Consider the following 19522-nt stretch of genomic DNA (forward strand, 5'->3'; position numbering starts at 1 on the left):
TGGCTCAGTGGCAGAGCCTCTGCTTGGCCTGCAGAAGGTCCCCGGTTCAATCCCCAGCATCTCCAGTTAGAAGGACCAGGCAGGAGGGGATGGGAAAGACCTTGGCCTGAGACCCTGGCTCAGTGGCAGAGCCTCTGCTTGGCAGGCAGGAGGTCCCAGGTTCAATCCCCAGCATCTCCAGTTAGAAGGACCAGGCAGGAGGGGATGGGAAAGACCTTGGCCTGAGACCCTGGCTCAGTGGCAGAGCCTCTGCTTGGCCTGCAGAAGGTCCCCGGTTCAATCCCCAGCATCTCCAGTTAGAAGGACCAGGCAGGAGGGGATGGGAAAGACCTTGGCCTGAGACCCTGGCTCAGTGGCAGAGCCTCTGCTTGGCCTGCAGAAGGTCCCCGTTTCAATCCCCAGCATCTCCAGTTAGAAGGACCAGGCAGGAGGGGATGGGAAAGACCTTGGCCTGAGACCCTGGCTCAGTGGCAGAGCCTCTGCTTCGCAGGCAGGAGGTCCCAGGTTCAATCCCCAGCATCTCCAGTTAAGAGGACTAGGCAGGAGGGGATGGGAAAGACCTTGGCCTGAGACCCTGGCTCAGTGGCAGATCCTCTGCTTGGCCTGCAGAAGGTCCCCGGTTCAATCCCCAGCATCTCCAGTTAGAAGGACCAGGCAGGAGGGGATGGGAAAGACCTTGGCCTGAGACCCTGGCTCAGTGGCAGAGCCTCTGCTTGGCAGGCAGGAGGTCCCAGGTTCAATCCCCGGCATCTCCAGTTAGAAGGACCAGGCAGGAGGGGATGGGAAAGACCTTGGCCTGAGACCCTGGCTCAGTGGCAGAGCCTCTGCTTGGCAGGCAGGAGGTCCCAGGTTCAATCCCCGGCATCTCCAGTTAGAAGGACCAGGCAGGAGGGGATGGGAAAGACCTTGGCCTGAGACCCTGGCTCAGTGGCAGAGCCTCTGCTTGGCAGGCAGGAGGTCCCAGGCTTCGGAGCAGTTCGGATTGAATCGCACACCCCATCCCAGACCCTCCAGCCTCAAGTGGGTCGCAATGTTAGTCTGAAGGAGCACGACAAAATGTGAGTCCAGTCGGGCCCCTTTAAGCCCCGCAATGATTTATCCAAGGTGTGAGCTTTTGTCTTCATGCACACTTCCTCAGACAATCGGACAGGATTCATAAGAATACAGATAGAAGCATAAAGCATATTAGTAGTAATTAGTAAACAGCCTCCCAAATATGCAGTATGATAATTCGTTGCTAGAAGAGCCAATCAGTCCAGTGGGTTCAATTGTTGTTCACAAACCCCCCCAGGGAAGGGGCTCCAGCCTGCCTCGTCCTCTTGGCCGCCCTCCTCTGCTACTTCCCCAGCTCCTTTCGGAGATACGGTTGATTAGAAATTCTGGACTCCACCCATGCTTGCAGACTCTCTGCCGTTGCTCAGCAGTGTGGTGGGAGAGGAATAGCACTCTGCATGTGTCCCGTGGCATTCTCATTATCCCGTCACACAATACAGAGTCAGCAGGGCCTGGGCCAAATCCTCACTCTGGTGCAAACCCTGCTGGAATAGAAGCCGTCGTCCAAACGCGTGGTCCTCCCCCCTCCTGTCGGGCTCCCTTCCCTGTTATCGAGAGCAACCGTAGGGTTAAGTCCGGCTGTTTATTTGTTCTTTCTCTGGGAACTGGTTTCTGAACTGCAGCTGGCGGAGTGACTAGTTTATAAGGCAGGAAGCTCCATTAGCCTGTGCAAACAGCCAGCGTATGCTGCGTAGGCACTTCTTTCTTTCCCCCCGGCTCTTCCGCAGTAATGCATCACCCGTCTCTTGCTGCACTGTCCTGAAAGCAGAGGAAGACCCCTCTGGAATCAGCCCAGGGAGGGTCCCTCCAGTCCAGCCTCCCGTCTCCAGTTCCTCTGCAGGGCCAGCCACAGATTGGATCGGTGGTCCATCTTGTCCAGTCACTCTGCAGAAATCTCCCCATAAGCGGAGATGGGAAAGGGACGCCAGGTCTGAGGCAAAACCCCTGCAGCTGTGACATGGGCCCCACCGTGTGCGCTCCAGCTATGACAAGAGCTACGCATGGTGTACCTGTTCTCTCAAATAGATGTCATTCTCTCCTACATTAGGAGGCTGAGCCAATGAGTTAATCGTTTTAATGGTGGCCTAAGTTTCTTGGGGAGCTTTAAGGGAAAGCCAGGGCAAAATCTCCAAGTATTCTCCTTAGGAAAACAGCAGCCTTGAACACATCTTCTGTATTTGATGGGAACCCTGGATGGGAACCCTGCTTTAGTTATGGCTTGTGAAGAACCATCTCTGAATTGGTTCTTAGATGCTGCTTTTCTCTACCCGAAGGAGTCTCAAAGGGGCTTCCAGTCGCCTTCCCTTTCCTCTCCCCACAACAGACACCCTGTGAGGGAGGGGAGGCTGAGAGAGCCCTGAGATTGCTGAAGAAGAAGAAGAGTTGGTTCTTATATGCCGCTTTTCCCTACCCGAAGGAATCTCAAAGGGGCTTCCAGTCGCCTTCCCTTTCCTCTCCCCACAACAGACACCCTGTGAGGGAGGGGAGGCTGAGAGAGCTCTGAGATTACTGAAGGAGAAGAAGAGTTGGTTCTTATATGCCGCTTTTCTCTACCCGAAGGAGTCTCAAAGTGGCTTCCAGTCACTTTCCATTTTCTCTCCCCACAACAGACACCCTGTGAGGTGGGTGAGGCTGAGAGAGCCCTGAGATTACTGAAGAAGAAGAAGAAGAGTTGGTTCTTAGATGCCGCTTTTCTCTACCCAAAGAAGTCTCAAAGGGGCTTACATTCACCTTCTGCTCAAGCTCCACGGAAGCCTTTCTGCCCTGTTGAGATTTCCCCGTGCCAATTGCTATGAAAAATCCAGTTTTGCCGCTAAACAGCATTTGCTTTTTCTCATCCTGCTCCGGAGAGCAAACTGCCAGCCGGGGCATAGAGGATTTCAGTTTGGGGAAGTGGAGAGTCAAGCCGTCCCTTCTGCTACGCTGTGGCTCCCATCCAACTCAACACTCCCCCCCCCCCTCCAGCATCGGGGCTTTTAACGGATAAAGCTGAGCATCGGTCTGCAGCATAATGTATAGCTTGGCCCTGGCTCGAGAGACGTCAGACAGGCTTATCGGATGCTGCTGGAATACCCAGAGCTTCCCAGCAAGAAGGGCTGGACCTTTGGGGGCAGAAGAAGTGACCTCTCCAGCCACGGTGAACTCCCCCTGTTCAAAGGCCTGCCTGAATATTCACCATTCACCTCCTCTGGACGTTCATATTTTCCACGAGAACCAACGAGGACATGGGCTGCTGGCGTGTATTTATAAGGCCTGACCCCCCCCCCCTCCAACGTGCATATTTTGAGCCTGGGTTTTGTTCCTTCCGTGCCGAAAAGCAGGAATTAACACAGCATGCTTGGCCGCAAGTCCTCAATGCCGATTTGAGAGATTAGAAGGGTGGGCTTTGCATACGCTTGTTTCATTTATGTTTTAGGCAGAACTGCGAAAGCAAGACGGGTCGTTTCCAAGCCATTAAACAAAAAAATTGGCGTAAATATTGTTTAAAAAAAAAACCCAACCTCTATCCCTTTATTATTTAACCAACAAAGGATTGCTTTTTATCAACGCTAACTTGCTGAGTCCCAAGAATCGTTTCCCATCTGGGTTCCTTCCCAGATGTTTCTTCCTGCATCTCAGTGGTGATGATTCATGCGCTCAGAGGGCTCATCTGAGCCACCTTCTCTGCTCCTAGGAGACCTCTTGTGCGCCCACCGCTTCTAAGGACCGGCGGTCCACGTCCCAGCCTGTCCCCCACCCCCCACAGAGTCCCCCTTTGCGCCTCCCCACACGCAGATTGCTTTTAGAGGTGGCGACCGGTTCTGGCCTCTGCTCTTTGGTCCGGAGATAATGCACACTTGGATCGGGTTGCTGACTCGCCCTTGGGCTTCGTCACTGAATGGATCCCAGCTCCAGAATCATAGAATCCTAGAGTTGGAAGGGGCCTCCTGGGTCATCTAGTCCAACCCCTGCACTATGCAGGACGTTCACAACCCTCTCGCTCATCCACTGTCACCTGCCACCCCCTTGAGCCTTCACAGAATCACAGAATCATAGAATAATAGAGTTGGAAGGGACCTCCTGGGTCGTCTAGTCCAACCCCCTGCACTGTGCAGGACACTCACAACCCTCTTGCTCATCCACTGTCACCTGGGAAGGGGTGGGGCTCCAGGTGTGTCCACAGCTCCGCTTCCCAACCCTATTCTGCACAATCACGCCACCTCTGGGGTTTCTTACCCGACTGTTTCAGGGGGTTCTCAGTGATAAAAAGTTGAAAAGAGGCTACTCATTTGAGGCCATAGAACAGGCGTAGTCAAACTGCAGCCCTCCAGATGTCCATGGACTACAATTCCCAGGAGCCCCTGCCAGCGAATGCCGGACGGTTCACCTCGCAGCCGGTCTTGTTTCAGGCGCTAAGGAGAACGCCACCCGTCTGCCGCTCGTTCGAGAAAACCGTCCAAACTCGGCGAAAACGTCTAATTTTTGGGAGGCTTGCCTCGGTGACTAATCCTCTCTTTTTTGGAAGGAAATTAGTCCGGCTCTCTGTGCCTCAACTCTGGGGTGTGTTTTGGACCAGCTGGAGCTGACCCGGTCATCTGTGATCCGTTAGAGAGATGTTTCCCCTGCAGTTTTCTCCGGGAAAGTAGTTTACCCCCGGATCTGTCTACTAGCCGAGGGCTTTGCCGAGCCCCCTGGCTGTTTCTGTTCCAATTGCTGCGCCGTTGAAGTAATCCGGGAGGACAACTGATGGTCAGGGTCTCCCATGCATGTAGGCCTTGACGCTGATTCTACGAGACGCGTTTTGATGGGGGAATACTGAACCTAAGAGTCAGCGTTGCGCCCGGGGCCAGACTTGGGGATCACCAGTCCCGAAACCAGCATCTTCCGGAGTGCTTTGAGAGCCACTGAAAGGGGCCTGCAGTTTGGACTAGTCCTGTGTGTGGCTGTCCCATGGAATCATGGGAAATGGGCAGGGTCTTTATCATGAAAAGCTTACCGTTCAATATTTCTCTCCTGTCTTTCTCCCACCAAGGCTTTTGCAGCGGGTGCTGGGGACGGAATTTCCACCATGTGAGAAACTCGGACCTAACTTATTTTTAAAAAGTAGGGAAGTTTCTAGTCCTCATTGCTGTGAAGACATCCACGGATGATGCTTGCAGAATCCCCTTTGTCAGTGACCCTTCCTTTCAACAACCGTACTTTGACAGCTTGCAATGACAGGATACAATTGACGCCTTATCAGTGCTGTACAAATAACAATCCCACCTGACCCTGCCAAGGGGCTGACAGACAGGCAGATCCTGACACCACCAGTGTGACCTTGGGCCAGGGACGGTTCTGTCAGAGCTCTTCTCATAGAACAGCTCTCTTTGAGCTCTCTCAGCTTCACCAGCCTCAGAGGGTGTCTGCTGTGCGGAGAGGAAGGGAGAGCGATTGAAAGCTGCTATGAGACAATTTTGGTCCGTGAAAAGCAGGGGGGGAGGGATGAAGAAATAGGTCTTCTTCTTTCCCTCTCTGGCCACCTTGTGCGATGGCAACTGATTACTGCAGGAGCACGTGGGCAAGGAAACGGCTTGAGACCCCAGGGCAAGTGGCAGCTGGCATCGCCTTGCCTCAGCGCAGCATCCAAGAACAGATGTGCCGTTCCTCTTCATTGAGAAGAAATCGACCATTCAGAACGGACCTCCTGCAGAGCTGGAAGCTGCGAGGATGATTCTCAGGCTGGCAAGCAGCCCAAGTGGTGTTCTTGCTCACGAGAAGACCAGCTGCGGCCAAATGGTTTTGAGAAATGCTCTTCTCAGTTCCATAATCCCAAATACTTAGAACTGGGCTGGGGGAGGCTGTGTCAAGGAACTCTGAGACCCTGGCATCTGGGGCGGGCAGGACAGCCAGAGAGGATCTCGTGAACGGAGTTCCTTCCACAAACTGCAGCGTCTTGTCTGCAAGCTTCTTGACGACCTCGTTGACCGCCTTTGTTAGGCAGAGCCGCTGCTTGGCAGGCAGGAGGTCCCAGGTTCAATCCCCAGCATCCCCAGTTAGAAGGACCAGGCAGGAGGTCCCAGGTTCAATCCCTGGCAGCATCTCCAGTTAGAAGGCCCAGGCAGGAGGGGATGGGAAAGGCCTTGGCCTGAGACCCTGTCTCAGTGGCAGAGCCTCTGCTTGGCAGGCAGGAGGGCCCAGGTTCAATTCCCGGCATCTCCAGTGAAAAGGCCCAGGCAGGAGGGGATGGGAAAGACCTTGGCCTGAGACCCTGGCTCAGTGGCAGAGCCTCTGCTTGGCAGGCAGAAGGTCCCAGGTTCAATCCTCGGCATCTCCAGTTAGAAGGACCAGGCAGGAGAAAGACCTTGGCCTGATACCCTGGCTCAGTGGCAGAGCCTCTGCTTGGCAGGCAGAAGGTCCCAGGTTCAATCCCGGGCATCTCCAGCTGAACGACCTTAGGCAGCCGCTGCCAGAGTCCCGTCCAGCCCTCCCACCTGCGTTCCAGCCGTCCACACGGGTCCTCCTTCGCTCCTGCCCTCCCCCCATTTCCCTCCTTGCATCCCCCCCCCGATTATTTCTGGAGACCCCCGCCGCGTAGATGCTTGACCCAGCGATGTACCGACGTCTCACATAACGTGTAGATCGCGATGAAATATTTTGAGCCCAATTATTCTCTAGGTGGTTATTTTTATCCGGAACATCAGAAATAGCCAAGAATCGCTTCCCGGAACGTTCTACGCCGTCCCCTCACTGAACGGACGCCCGGTGTGGGATCCTCTTGGGTAGAAGACGGGTGGAAATCTGCATGTGTGGCATCAGGGTTGGGCAGTGCCACGTCTGCAGGCGGTTCCCTCAGCTGAGCCTCCCTGCGGAGGTGGAGGTGGCATCTTCTGTTTGCCATCCTGGGAATCGAGCACTGGTCCTTCCTTGGCTGACTTATGCATTCGCTGGCAGGGGCTCCTGGGAATTGTAGTCCATGGACATCTGGAGGGCCGCAGTTTGACTACCCCTGGATTAGACAGACCCAAAGAGACCTTTTTGGGGCAGGGGAGCCCCATGAGAACTGGCAGATTTAACGCATCCTCGGGGGAGCAGGCAGTGACACAATAAATAAACAGAGCCCAGGCAGCTGCCTTCTACTGAATGAGACGCTTCACCCATCAAGGCCTGTGTTGCAAACTCAGGCGGGCAGCCGCTCTCTGAGATCTCAGGCAGAGGCCTTTCACGTCAAGGAACAGGAGATGCCGAGGACTGAATCTTTACTCCTCCTTCCTTGGCGGTTCTGCAGGAGGCCAAAAGGCGACTGGAAGCCACTTTGAGACTCCTTCAGGTAGAGAAAAGCAGCATATAAGAACCAGCTCTTCTTCTTCTTCTTCTTCTTCTTCTTCTTCTTCTTCTTCTTCTTCTTCTTCTTCTTCTTTTTCTTCTTCTTCTTCTTCTTCTTGTTCTTCTTCTTCTTCTTCTTCTTCTTCTTCTGTAATATCAAGGCTCTCCCAGCCTCACCCACCTCACAGGGTGTCTGTTGTGGGGAGAGGAAAGGGAAGGTGATTGGAAGCCACTTTGAGACTCCTTCGGGTAGAGAAAGTGGCATATAAAAACCAACTCTTCTTCTTCTTCTTTGGGTGAAGTAATCACAGAATCACAGAATTGGAAGGGGTCATACAGGCCATCTAGTCCACCCCGCTGCTCAACGCAGGATCAGCCCAAAGCATCCTAAAGCAAAGCATCCTAAATACTTCCTTATCTCCAGGGCTGGCTGTTGACCTCTTAGATAGCCATCCTAGGATGGTGGTTGGTGTGTCAGACTAGGATCTGGGAGACCCAGGTTCATATCCCCATCCCACTACTGAAGCTAGCTGGGTTACCTTCGGCTGGTCACATGCTCTTGGCCTACTTCTCAGGGTTGTTGTGAGGATAAAATAGAGGAGAGGAGCATTATGCACGTCAGATTAGTGGGCCAGAAAAGCCAAATCCTTTCTCCGCGGCACCGTCATTGATGGATTGCCTGGCCTCTATGCCAAGGAGTGACCAAGGTGGCTTGCAGGTGCTTTCCCCCATCTGGTGCCAACCCACAAACAGGAAAGCAGAAGTGGAGCCCAGCGGCTGCACCTAAGGAGCAGAGGAGCTGGAATTCCGGGGGATCCCCAGGCCCCTCCTGGAGGGTGGCATCCCTGGCCCTCAACGGGAGGGGGCTTGGCTTTGTGCCTGTGCTCTGCCGCCCTCTGGCGCTCGGCGGGAAGACCTTCCTTTCCCCGTCCCTTCCTTCCTTCCTTCCCTCCGTCCAGGGGTTCATCTTGCCGTGGCTCTGCCGCCCGTCCCGTCGGGGGTCCCCGGGGAGAGCCGAGGCAGGCAGCCCCTGGACGCCGCTCGTGTCTCCGCGGGCATTTCGTCCGGCGCGGTAGTGGCCGGTTGGCGGGGCGCGGGGGTGGCGCTGGGCGGCCGTCGGGGCTGGGGGAGGCGCGGCGCCGTGGCCGTCGGTCTTCCGCCGCCTCGTCTGGCTGGCCGCCCGCCCGCCTGCCTGCTTTGCGCGGCGGATTCTCCGTGGCGACCCCCTCCCCGCCTCCCTGCCTCCCTGCCTCCCTCCCCGGGGGGGGGGGAAGCCGCTCCTCCTGCTGCCGCTGCTCCTCCTCCGCCGGCCGGCCGTCCCTCCTTCCTTCCTTCCTTCCTCGCAGCCGCGCAGCCGCTCCTCCGGCAGGCGGGCGTCGGTGGCGCAGAGGCGGGCGGCGGGAGCGCTCGGAGCGGCTGGCCATGGAGGGGGCGTCCGCAGCCGCCGCGCCCGCCTCGCCCCAGAGCCCGCGGGCGCCCGGGCAGCGCTGAGCGGCGGGGATCGTGGGAGCGGGCCGGCCGGCGGCGAAGATGGAGCCGGCGTCGTCGGGGTCGTGCTCGAGGAAGAGCCTGTCGCTGTCGCTGCCGGTGCCGCGGGAGGGCCAGGCCACGCTGAAGCCCCCGCAGCACCTGTGGCGCCAGCCGCGGACCCCCATCAAGATCCAGCAGCGCGGCTACTCCGACACCGAGCGGCCCCCGCACCGCCCCATCGAGCGCGCCGACGCCGTCGACACCAGCGACCGCCCGGGCCTGAGGAAGTCGCGCATGTCGTGGCCCTCCTCCTTCCACGGCACCACCAGCGCCTCCGCCAAGCGGTACGGGGGGGGGGGGCCGGACACGTGCACGCCGTCGCCGCTGGGTGGGTGGGTGGGGGAAGAGCCGCCCTTGCCAACCTCCCGCCCCACCTCCCGGGGGACCTGGTCTCTATTCGCAGCCCGGGAGCGCTCCAGCGCCGCCCCCCACCGGGAGGCTGGCAACCTTGCCAGGTCCAGGAAACTCCAGGAGATGTGGGGATGAGAGCCTGGGAGGTCGGGAGGGGACCTTTCCCCAGCTGTTTTCTTCCGGGGGAGCTGGATCCTGCCCTCTGGAGACCGGTGGTCGGATCTGTCTTCATCGGGAGAAGAGCTCTGATTCTGCGAGGTTTCCAGGAGCCACCAGAAGGTGCAGGAGGGCACCTCAGAGGGCATCTAGTCCAACCCTCTCTGAGGGATGTCAGTCTCCAGGAAGAAACCTCGGAGGTCATCTGGTCCCACAAACTCAAAGGGATGCCAGCCTCCTGATGGGGCCTGGGCTTCCCCCGCAATTGGAATTCATCTCCAGATGACAGAGATCAGTTCCCCCGGAGAAAAAGGCTGCCTGGGAGGGGGGACTATGCATCCCTTTAGCCCGCTGAGCTCTCTGTCCTCCCCGTCCCCAAATCTGCAGGGGTTTCGCATCTGACCCCTTGCCTCTCCCAGCGGTGGGCAAGGGGAACCTGGCAATGGTCCCTCTGCCCAGTGCAGGAAATTCGTGACTCCCTCTTGGGGCTTCTTGTGCAGAGAAAGATGAAAGAGATCCGGTCCCCAGGAGGAAATACCAACTTGGAAAAGGGTGGGTGGCTGGGTGGGCGGGGCCTAACATCTGTGGCCTAACACCCCACCCCCCACCCCCCACCCCCCACGCCTTCCCCCTTCCCCAGTCTCTGTGCCCAGCAATCCTGGAATTTCCCAAGCTCAGTTGGGAACCCTACTAGAAATGCACTGAGGGCGGTATGGGGGTTCTCCATGGCAAGCACCCAGCATGCACCTGGTGTGGATCGCCCTCCCCTTTGGGGGTCCCTGCTGGAGCAGATGATCTTTGCCCCCCCCCTCATTGCAACCCCCTCCCCTCCCAGGTGCAAAGGTGGGGGCCTGGGTAGTTTCCCCAGAGTTGAGGGAAAACATTCTGCAAAGTTTCAAGGAACCGATCCCTTCTGCTTAGTACAGGGGTAGTGAAACTGCGGCCCTCCAGATGTCCATGGGCTACAATTCCCATGAGCCCCTGCCAGCTTTCGCTGGCAGGGGCTCATGGGAATTGTAGTCCATGGACATCTGGAGGGCCGCAGTTTCACTACCCCTGGCTTAGTAGCTTCTGAGATCGAACCCCCCCCCAAATACCAAGATCGGCTTAGCCGTGTCGGAAAGCGAAACCGAGACAGGTTGGGTGCGGAGACTGTGTGGTACAGTTGCCATCTTTAGCCTGGATAATTCCTGGACATTAGTGGGGGGTTTGTGTGTGATTGTGCATGTGTGCATGGGGGGGGGGATTGAGCAAAGAAAGTCTGCTTTCTGAAGTGACCATCTTCTCCGGGCGAGCTGATCTCTGGAGAGCCTTTGTCATTCCGGGAGATCTCCAGATCCCACCTGGAGGTTGGCAATCCAAGGTGGTGGGGAGAAAGGGGCCCTTGAAAACAGACTCTGGAAAGAGAGCCGGTTTGGGTAGTAATTTAGCTGCTGGTTTCTGGGAGGAAGCAGCAACCCGTCCAAGGGCTGGCGCCTTCTGATGTAAACATGCATGTGTGAGATGTTAAGAAAGATGTTGTGGAGGACAGCAAACCTTTTGGCCTTGCTGGGGGTGGCCCCCGGTTGGCAGGGCCTTGGAGGGGGGTGCCCTGCTGATCCTGGCTGCCGTGGGGTGACTCATGGGTGACGGTGATTCCTCTGCAGACGGCGCATGGATCTTTTCGCTTATGGTTTGGTACAGGAAAGTGAGACCGGCTGATGCATCCCGACCTCTTTCTCTCCATTCTGGATGTTTTGGGAGACCGAATGGTGCTTTTCCCCAATGTGGTGGCCCCCGCGTCTCCAGCCCCGCGTCTCCGTGGCAGACGGCATCCACGGATCTGACGCGCGGCTCCCTGTAAAATCCAGCGGATGTTTGGGAACAGGCTGTGAGAGGAACGGGGGAGAGGAAGCCTTCCGGAAATTGAAACCTGGAGGAACAAGTTGTCTCCAGGTTGTTGTCGTTGTTTCCTTGAGAGGGAGAGCTTGCGAATTCCCACCCCCCCTTGCTCTGCATTTTGGTCGCTGCGGAAACCCACATGGGAAGGTTGGCACAACGGCAGTGGCAGGGGGGCCCTCTGGCAGCCGCGTCCCCCGTGGATTTCCCTCCGAGGTGTATCTCTGGGCTCTGGCTGGCAGGGGCCTGACACCCGCCACGGCTGGAAGGACACTCCCCCAACTGCTCTGTGATACTTGGATTTCCCTGTTCGAGGTTTCTCAGCAGGTTCATCTGTAGGCTGTCAAGGGGTGAATGTGAGAAACCTCTGGCTGAATGGGGCAGAGCCTTCTGGGGGGGGGGATGGTGCCAACCCACAACTCGGGGGATGGGAGCTTTTTGCCCACGTGTCAACGCGCCGCAGGTCTCTAACTTACAGCCCCACTGCTCTCCTTCGAAGAGGGCAAGAAGGACCACAAGTGTGCCGGTTCCCACACGTAGAATCCTAGAGCTGGAAGGGACCTCCTGGGTCATCCAGTCCAGCCCCCTGCTCTGTGCAGGACACCCACAGCCCTATCGCTCATCCTCTGTCACCTGCCACCCCCTTGAGCCTTCACAGAATCAGCCTCTCTGTTTCCCCCTGTGGGCTTGTTCCGATGGCTGCAGAGTCAGAAGCTCTGGCAGAACTTGTGTGCACTGCTGATGACCTCGAGGGTGGGAGAAATCGAGGGTTCTGGGCCCTCGATCGGCCTCCCTTGGGTATCTCTGAACAGCATCCATCGTGAGCCTTTGAGGCCCGTCTCTTCTAGCTCTGGTCCCCGAAATCCGATTCGCTCGCCCAGTTTTCTCCGAGCAGGTTGTCCCTTGTCCGAGGGTCTCCCAACGGCATCGGTTCCCGTGCCACAGAAAATAAGCAGGCGCACCGTCCTTCCTTGCGACTCCTTGCTCCAGAGGGGAAACCAGACTCTCCCCATGTCCTGAATGCCTTTCTTCTGTCCTTCCTAGGCAGAAAGCTGCTTTAATGCAGGCGTTGCTGACTCCCCAATCTGCACAAAACGCACAAACGCTCACCTGGCTCTGCCACACTCTCCCGGTGAGCGTTTTCCACTGGCCGTTCTGCTGGCGTCGAGCCGGGCAGCAAAAGCCCTTCTGCCTCTCGGTGGCCCCTGCAGACTGATGCCGCTCTCTGAGTTCCCCTCGCCTTCCCCCAGGGGATCTCCAGCTGGCTGTGGGGGGGAGCGACATATGTCTCGCTTGCGCTGGGCGGAGAGTTGGAAGCCGAAGACGCAGGCGGGAGCGGATGAAGTCAGAGGTGTGCCATCTGTTCCCGAGGGAGTGCATCTAAACATGGGGTCGGGGAGACGGCTGGGGAGGGGTCTCCCGGCCCACTTAGCCTTGGCACTCGGAGGAACTGAGCCTTCTGCTGAGGCTTGAGCCCCCTTGGGCGTTTGGCGGCTGGTGAGAATGGAAAAATGTTCGGATTTGTCGCCCCTGCGTTTTGTTTGTTTCCTCGACGCACCACCTGGATGCAGCAGAGAAATGCTCCGAAGAGCGCATGGAGAGGGAGCGCGTTTTCCCCTGAAATCGCCGGCTCGCGTCCCCTTGGTGCCCCGCCGAGTCTGTCGCTGCTCCTGTTAGGAAATCTTGCATGCGCCTTGTCCCTGTCTCCTGGGACGATGAGCAGTACATCTGGCGCTGCGTTTATAGTACCGACAATCCTGGAGGAGTGCGGAGAAAACTCTTGGCTTTGGGTGTGGAATTCACTTGTCCTGGAAGCTCAGCTGTCGTTTGAAAAAAGGATATTTCTCACCTTCTGTGCAAATATGGGTTTGAGAGACACGCACAAGTTCCTGGCCAAGAGACACTTGAGAGTCTTTAGGGCAGTGGTTCTCCACCTTCCTAATGCCAGGACCCTATAATCCAGTTCCTCCTGTGGTGGTGACCCCCAACCGTAAAATTATGCAAGGGTTCTTTCACAGAAATTAAACCAAAACAGACCAATGGTGTGACGATCCATGGTTCATGACTGTATATAAATTGTTTTTCCCTCCTAGGGTTTCTCAGTTCAGTTCTAAATCTTGTCCCACCATGCCGATCTTGCTCTTTTCCACTGCTCCAGACAGACGAATGCTCTATCTAGATCTACCCTGCAAGGCTGTTGTGTGGATGCCCCCCCCTCGGCCAAGCTGCTTGCCCTGCCGTGACCCCTCTGAAAGGGTCACTTGACCCCCAAAGGGGTCCTGACCCCCAGGTTGAGAACCACTGCTTGAGGGGATGTCTGGTGAGGTCTCAGAAGGGTGGCTCCGTAGGGAACTGGGATCGGGGCCCTGCCTTGACCATGGGTATCCCAGAGCATTAGGCAGTGTGGCATAGTGGTTAAGCATGCCTGGGAAGATCTTAGAGGGCCAGGCTCAGATCATACCTGGCAGTCAAAGCTCGCTTGCCGAAAGGGGAAATATTTATTTTGAAAAGTGTTGTTGGTGACTCATAAAGTGATGCGGTAACTTGGGAAACTCAGGTTCGAATCCCACACTCCCCAGCTCAGCCTGACCCACCTCTCAGGGTTGTTGTGAGGATTAAAAGGTGGATACGAGGTCACCTGATGGGTTTGCTTTGTTTTCTTTTCTTGTGGGCATTTGTTTTGTGTCTGTGAAACAAATGAAAAAATTTAAAAAACGGCAGACGTAAGCCGGTTTGGCTTTCTGTTGAGAAGACAAACGGGGTGTAAACAGGGTAAATAAATCATGCAAAATGAACCAAATTATGCTCTGTAATTGTAATTGCTTCTTTTCTCAGCTGGGAATGTGCCTGCCGTTAATCACTCACCGTAGCATTTTTATTCCCCGTATGTTTTTGTGAATGACAATTGGACCCAGAGGACTGATGTGTTATTCTAGCAAGGAATGATCCTGCCGCGTATTGCTGGATGTTGTGATGCTGTTTTACTAATTTGCTACTAATTTAGTCTCGCCTTAGATCCGTACTCTTATAATCCCTGTTCCGTCGTCTGAGGAAGCGTCCCTGCTTGACTAAATCTTTGCTGGTCTTAAAGGCGCCCCTGGGCTCAGATTTTGTCTTTTGTGGCCCATTTAAAACTCTGGATTTCGGAGAACCAGCTGGGAGATCGTTGTGCGGAGTTTTTGGCTTTCCCACCGGAACCCCCTCCCCTCGCTGTCTGTCTGCTGTTAGAAGTCGGCGGTGTCTTCCGCTTTCAAATCCATGTTGGGGATTCTCCGGCGTTCTGCTGGGCCTTGCGATTTTTGGGCCCCCTAAATGAAGTAAAACTCAGGTGGTTTGAGCATTTTGTCCCACTTTTCCTTGTACAACTTTCTTCCATCTTGGGAAGATGCCCAGTTCCTCCCACAGGTCGGCCCTTCTCCTATCCGCAAGAAATGAGACAGCTGTTTCGTGACATCTGGTGTCAAAATTAAGAACCCTTAAGAAATAAGCTACCTTTGGGCCCAGTTGCTCTCCACAGATGGTCATCAACTTGGGCGGAAGACGGACGGCAATTTTAGCTATTTGGAATAGGCTTTCTCAACCAGGGTTTTGTGGAACCTACCTACATACCTACCTACCTACCTACCTACCTACCTACCTACCTATCGGATTTATAACCCGCAGCTCTCGAAAACTGGCTCGCAAATTACAATACACAAACTCTTAACCGAAGGGAAAAATCCCTCCTTAAAAAGGAAGGCCCCTGCGAGGGCAGCATGGGGGAAGAATCAGGTGATACAAGCATAGGTGGTCATGTCGACCCACCCTCCCCCTCCCAAAAAAGCCAGGAGGGCCTGGACGGGGTGGGGAGGGGAGGGGCCCCGGGTGGGCGTGTCCACAGCTCTGCTTCCCAGCCGTATTCTGCACGGTGGCAGCACTTCTGGGCTTTCTTGATGTCTGACGACTGGTTCAGGGGTTTCCTAACGGTTAAAAAGTTGAGGATTGAGGTTGAGGAAGGAATGGAGCTGAAAACCCCCCAGGTTTCGTTATCCTTTTGACGTCGAGGGCAAGGGGGTGGCAGGGGACAGTGCATGAGCGATTGGGATGTGATAGTGTCCTGCAGAGTGCAGGGGGTTGGACTAGATGACCCATGAGGTCCCTTCCAGCTCTGTGATTCTATGATTCTATGAGGGTATCTGGGGCTGTGCCCATACCCAAGGGTTCCCTTGCTGCTTTCTCACGGCTACTACCAGGCGTAGGGAGTGAGGCCAGATGGGAGCTTTGAGCATACTTCCGTCATCAGCAACAAAATAAGGCCTACAGACTAAAAAATAAATCAAAAAGCCGAGGAGGCGGAGGACTTACTGCAGGAGTCCCCAACGTGGTGCCTACGGTGTATCCGAGGATGCCTTTCCCGGCTCCTGTCAAGTGTTTTGAGAAAGTGGTTTGCCAGCTTGCACATCACAGGCCCTCTCAAGGTCTGGAATACAGTTCGAATCCTGCCAGAAGGGACCAGAGACCGTCCTATTCAGGTGTGACTATATCATTTTACTTCCCCTTGTCTTGCGGTTATTCCCCGACCCTTGGGAGGTGACGGATGTTCCTTGCGTTTATTACGAAAGGGATGATTCACAAATGTCGGGAAGATATTTTAGTACCCAGATTATTGGGAAAGTAAGGAGATCGTGTAGAGCAGGGGTAGTCAAACTGCGGCCCTCCAGATGTCCATGGACTGCAATTCCCAGGAGCCCCTGCCAGCGAATGCTGGCAGAGGCTCCTGGGAATTGTAGTCCATGGACATCTGGAGGGCCGCAGTTTGACTACCCCTGGTGTAGAGCGACTGAAAGAAGGGGGGATGCAAACAAGCCCCACACGAGAAAGGGAACCTCAAAGGTTGGGGCTTTTCAAAAAGTGAAACGAGAATATGGCTAGCACACAGTGCTCATGGAAAGAATAGCATGAATATTTAACTGTATGTTTGAAAATATTAAAAGGGCAATTAAAAGCCACATTCCTATGTTGTGCATATAAGTACTCATCTGTAGTAGTCAAATGTCCAAACATTTAAATACTGGTAAAAAGATATGAATAGTATCCTAATACATGAACAAAATGCGTTTCACAGAATCATAGAGTTGGAAGGGATCTCCAAGGTCATCTAGTCCAACCCCCTACTGAATGCAGGAAAAACACAACTACCTGCCCACCCACAGTGACCCAACCCTGGCCAGTCAGGTCTGGAGGAAATTCATCTCCTGATCTCAAAAGTGGTGATTGGCATTTTCCTGGGCAGGCCAGAAAGGGCCACAGAACCAGCACTGATGTAGCCCTTTCAGCTCACAATCTGCCGAAAGTCACAGATTCTGCATTTCTGTCAAATGGCTCTCCAGCCTCTGCTTCAAAGCTTCCAAAGGTGGAGAACCCACCAGCTCATTTCTGCTAAAACCTTCCTCCACGGATTTCTCGCATGTTGTTCCTGACCATACCATTTGACTTTCAAATACTGTGGATTTGGCCTAAGCAGCTCCAGGGCCATGTGAAATAATGCACATTTTGAGAAGAAGAAGAACTGGTTTTTTATAGCCCTTTTTTTCATTAGCCAAAGGAGTCCCAAAGCAACTTACACTTTCCCCTTCCTCCTCATAAAAGACACCCGGGGAGGGATGTGGGGCTGAGAGAGCTCTGAGAGAACTGCTCTAAGAGAGCAGCTGTAAGAGAACTGTGACCAGCCCAAAGTCACCCACCTGGCTGCATGTGGAGGAGGAGTGGAGAATCAAACCCGGTTCTCCCAATTACTAGTTCAGTGATGGCTGCCTCAGGAGGTGGGGAGCTCCCCCTCACTGGCTGTCTTCAAGCAGCGGCTGGACAGATCCTTCTCCTGGATGCCTGAGGCTGATCCTGCACTGAGCAGGGGGTGGGACTAGATGGCCTTCATGGCCCCTTCCCACTCTGGGATTGTAGGAGTCTAGTTCAGCAGTGGAGTTGGCTGCCTAAGGAGGTAGGGAGCTCCCCCTCACTGGCCATCTTCAAGCAGCTGCTGGACAGATCCTTCTCCTGGATGCTTGAGGCTGATCCTGCACTGAATAGGGGGTGTGACTAGATGGCCTCCATGGCCCCTTCCCACTCTAGGATTCTAGGAGTCTAGTTCATCAGGAGAAGGGGTTGCCTGAGGAGGTGGGGAGCTCCCCCTCACTGGTGGTCTTCAAGCAGCGGCTGGACAGATCCTTCTCCTGGATGCTGGAGGCTGATCCTGCACTGAGCAGGGGGTGGGACTAGATGGCCTCCATGGCCCCTTCCCACTCTAGGATTCTAGGAGTCTAGTTCATCAGGGGAAGGGGTTGCCTGAAGAGGTGGGGAGCTCCCCCTCACTGGTGGTCTTCAAGCAGCGGCTGGACAGATCCTTCTCCTGGATGCTGGAGGCTGATTCTGCACTGAGCAGGGGGTGGGACTGGATGGCCTCCATGGCCCCTTCCCACTCTGGTATTCTAGAATTCTGGGCTACATTCCTAATCTCTTTGGCTCCTGCAGCAGCTTCCAGGGGTCGCCAGGGGGTCTAGAGGTGACACAATGCATTTAGGGGCTAATTCTCGGCTAGAAGGCGAATGGGCGCGTGGCCTGGGGAGCTTGAATTGAAACCATGAAGTGTTTTTGTTTTTTGTTTCAAAAACAGAAGCGTCTCTCAGACAAGGAGTGTCCGTATTTGTTTTGCAAAGTAAAAGCTTTCACCTCTGAGCGGTCTCCATGGAGCCTGTTCTATCTGAACGGATCGCCTGAATGCAGAATAGAGAATTGTCACGCGTGAGAGGAGACCAACCGGGAGAGGGTCTTGGCCATCCTGCCCTGTCCTGACCTGCCCATCAGCTTCCGGCTGGTCTCCGTTGGAAACGGGCCAGACCTTGGCCTGCTCCAGCCAGGAATTTCCCACACTGCTTTCTGGCCCCGGTTCTTGGAAGTCTAGTGTTGAGGCTTCATTGAATTCGGCCTCTAGGCACCAGCAGCCCTTTCAATACTTGAAGAAGATCCCCTCTCAGTCGTCTCCTCTCCAGGCTAAAGGACCGAAGGGCCAAGCAGATTTTCTTTCCCCTCTTGACTTTTCCCGATGAAGCCAGAGTCTAAATTCTCCAGATTTAGATTTTTATCAGTGCCTGAGAACACATGCACACACAAACACATGTGAAGCTGCCATGTACAGAATCAGGCCCCTAGTGCATCTCCTTGGGCTCAGAGAAGGTCTTCCCCATCCCCTCCTGCCTGGTCCTTTTAACTGCTGATGCCGGGGATTGAACCTGGGACCTTCTGCCTGCCAAGCAGGGGCTCTGCCACTGAGCCAGGGTCTCAGGCCAAGGTCTTCCCCATCCCCTCCTGCCTGGTCCTTTTAACTGCTGATGCCGGGGATTGAACCTGGGACCTTCTGCCTGCCAAGCTGAGGCTCTGCCACTGAGCCAGGGTCTCAGGCCAAGGTCTTTCCCATCCCCTCCTGCCTGGTCCTTTTAACTGGAGATTCTGGGGATTGAACCTGGGACCTTCTGCCTGCCAAGCTGAGGCTCTGCCACTGAGCCAGGGTCTCAGGCCAAGGTCTTTCCCATCCCCTCCTGCCTGGTCCTTCTAACTGGAGATGCCGGGGATTGAACCTGGGACCTTCTGCCTGCCAAGCAGAGGCTCTGCCACTGAGCCAGGGTCTCAGGCCACGGTCTTTCCCATCCCCTCCTGCCTGGTCCTTCTAACTGGAGATGCCGGGGATTGAACCTGGGACCTTCTGCCTGCCAAGCTGAGGCTCTGCCACTGAGCCAGGGTCTCAGGCCAAGGTCTTTCCCATCCCCTCCTGCCTGGTCCTTCTAACTGGAGATGCCGGGGATTGAACCTGGGACCTTCTGCCTGCCAAGTAGAGGCTGTGCCACTGAGCCAGGGTCTCAGGCCAAGGTCTCTCCCATCCCTTCTTGCCTGGTCCTTCTAACTGGAGATGCCGGGGATTGAACCTGGGACCTTCTGCATGCCAAGTAGAGGCTGTGCCACTGAGCCAGGGTCTCAGGCCAAGGTCTTTCCCATACCCTCCTGCCTGGTCTTTTCAACTGGAGATGCCGGGGATTGAACCTGGGACCTTCTGTCTGCCAAGCAAGGCTCTGCCACTGAGCCAGGGTCTCAGGCCAAGGTCTCTCCCATCCCTTCTTGCCTGGTCTTTCTAACTGGAGATGCCGGGGATTGAACCTGGGACCTTCTGCCTGCCAAGCAGAGGCTCTGCCACTGAGCCAGGGTCTCAGGCCAAGGTCTCTCCCATCCCTTCTTGCCTGGT

General features: G+C 55.5%; 1 protein-coding gene across 3 annotated transcripts in view; it reads left to right on the forward strand.

Moving 5' to 3' along the window:
- Nucleotides 1–19522, forward strand: part of PDE4A (phosphodiesterase 4A) — a 310971-nt gene that overhangs the window by 93073 nt on the left and 198376 nt on the right. The window contains exon 1 of one of the 3 annotated variants that reach the window (XM_077329783.1): nucleotides 8684–9152. The exons of the other annotated variants lie outside the window; for them this stretch is intronic. Coding sequence (XP_077185898.1) covers nucleotides 8869–9152 — 284 coding nt within the window. The 5' untranslated portion in view covers nucleotides 8684–8868. Of the gene's footprint in view, nucleotides 1–8683; nucleotides 9153–19522 lie in introns of those variants that run through there. 3 annotated transcript variants of the gene reach the window in all.

This window comes from Paroedura picta, chromosome 3 (assembly GCF_049243985.1).
Source record: "Paroedura picta isolate Pp20150507F chromosome 3, Ppicta_v3.0, whole genome shotgun sequence".
Classification (NCBI taxonomy): domain Eukaryota; kingdom Metazoa; phylum Chordata; class Lepidosauria; order Squamata; family Gekkonidae; genus Paroedura; species Paroedura picta.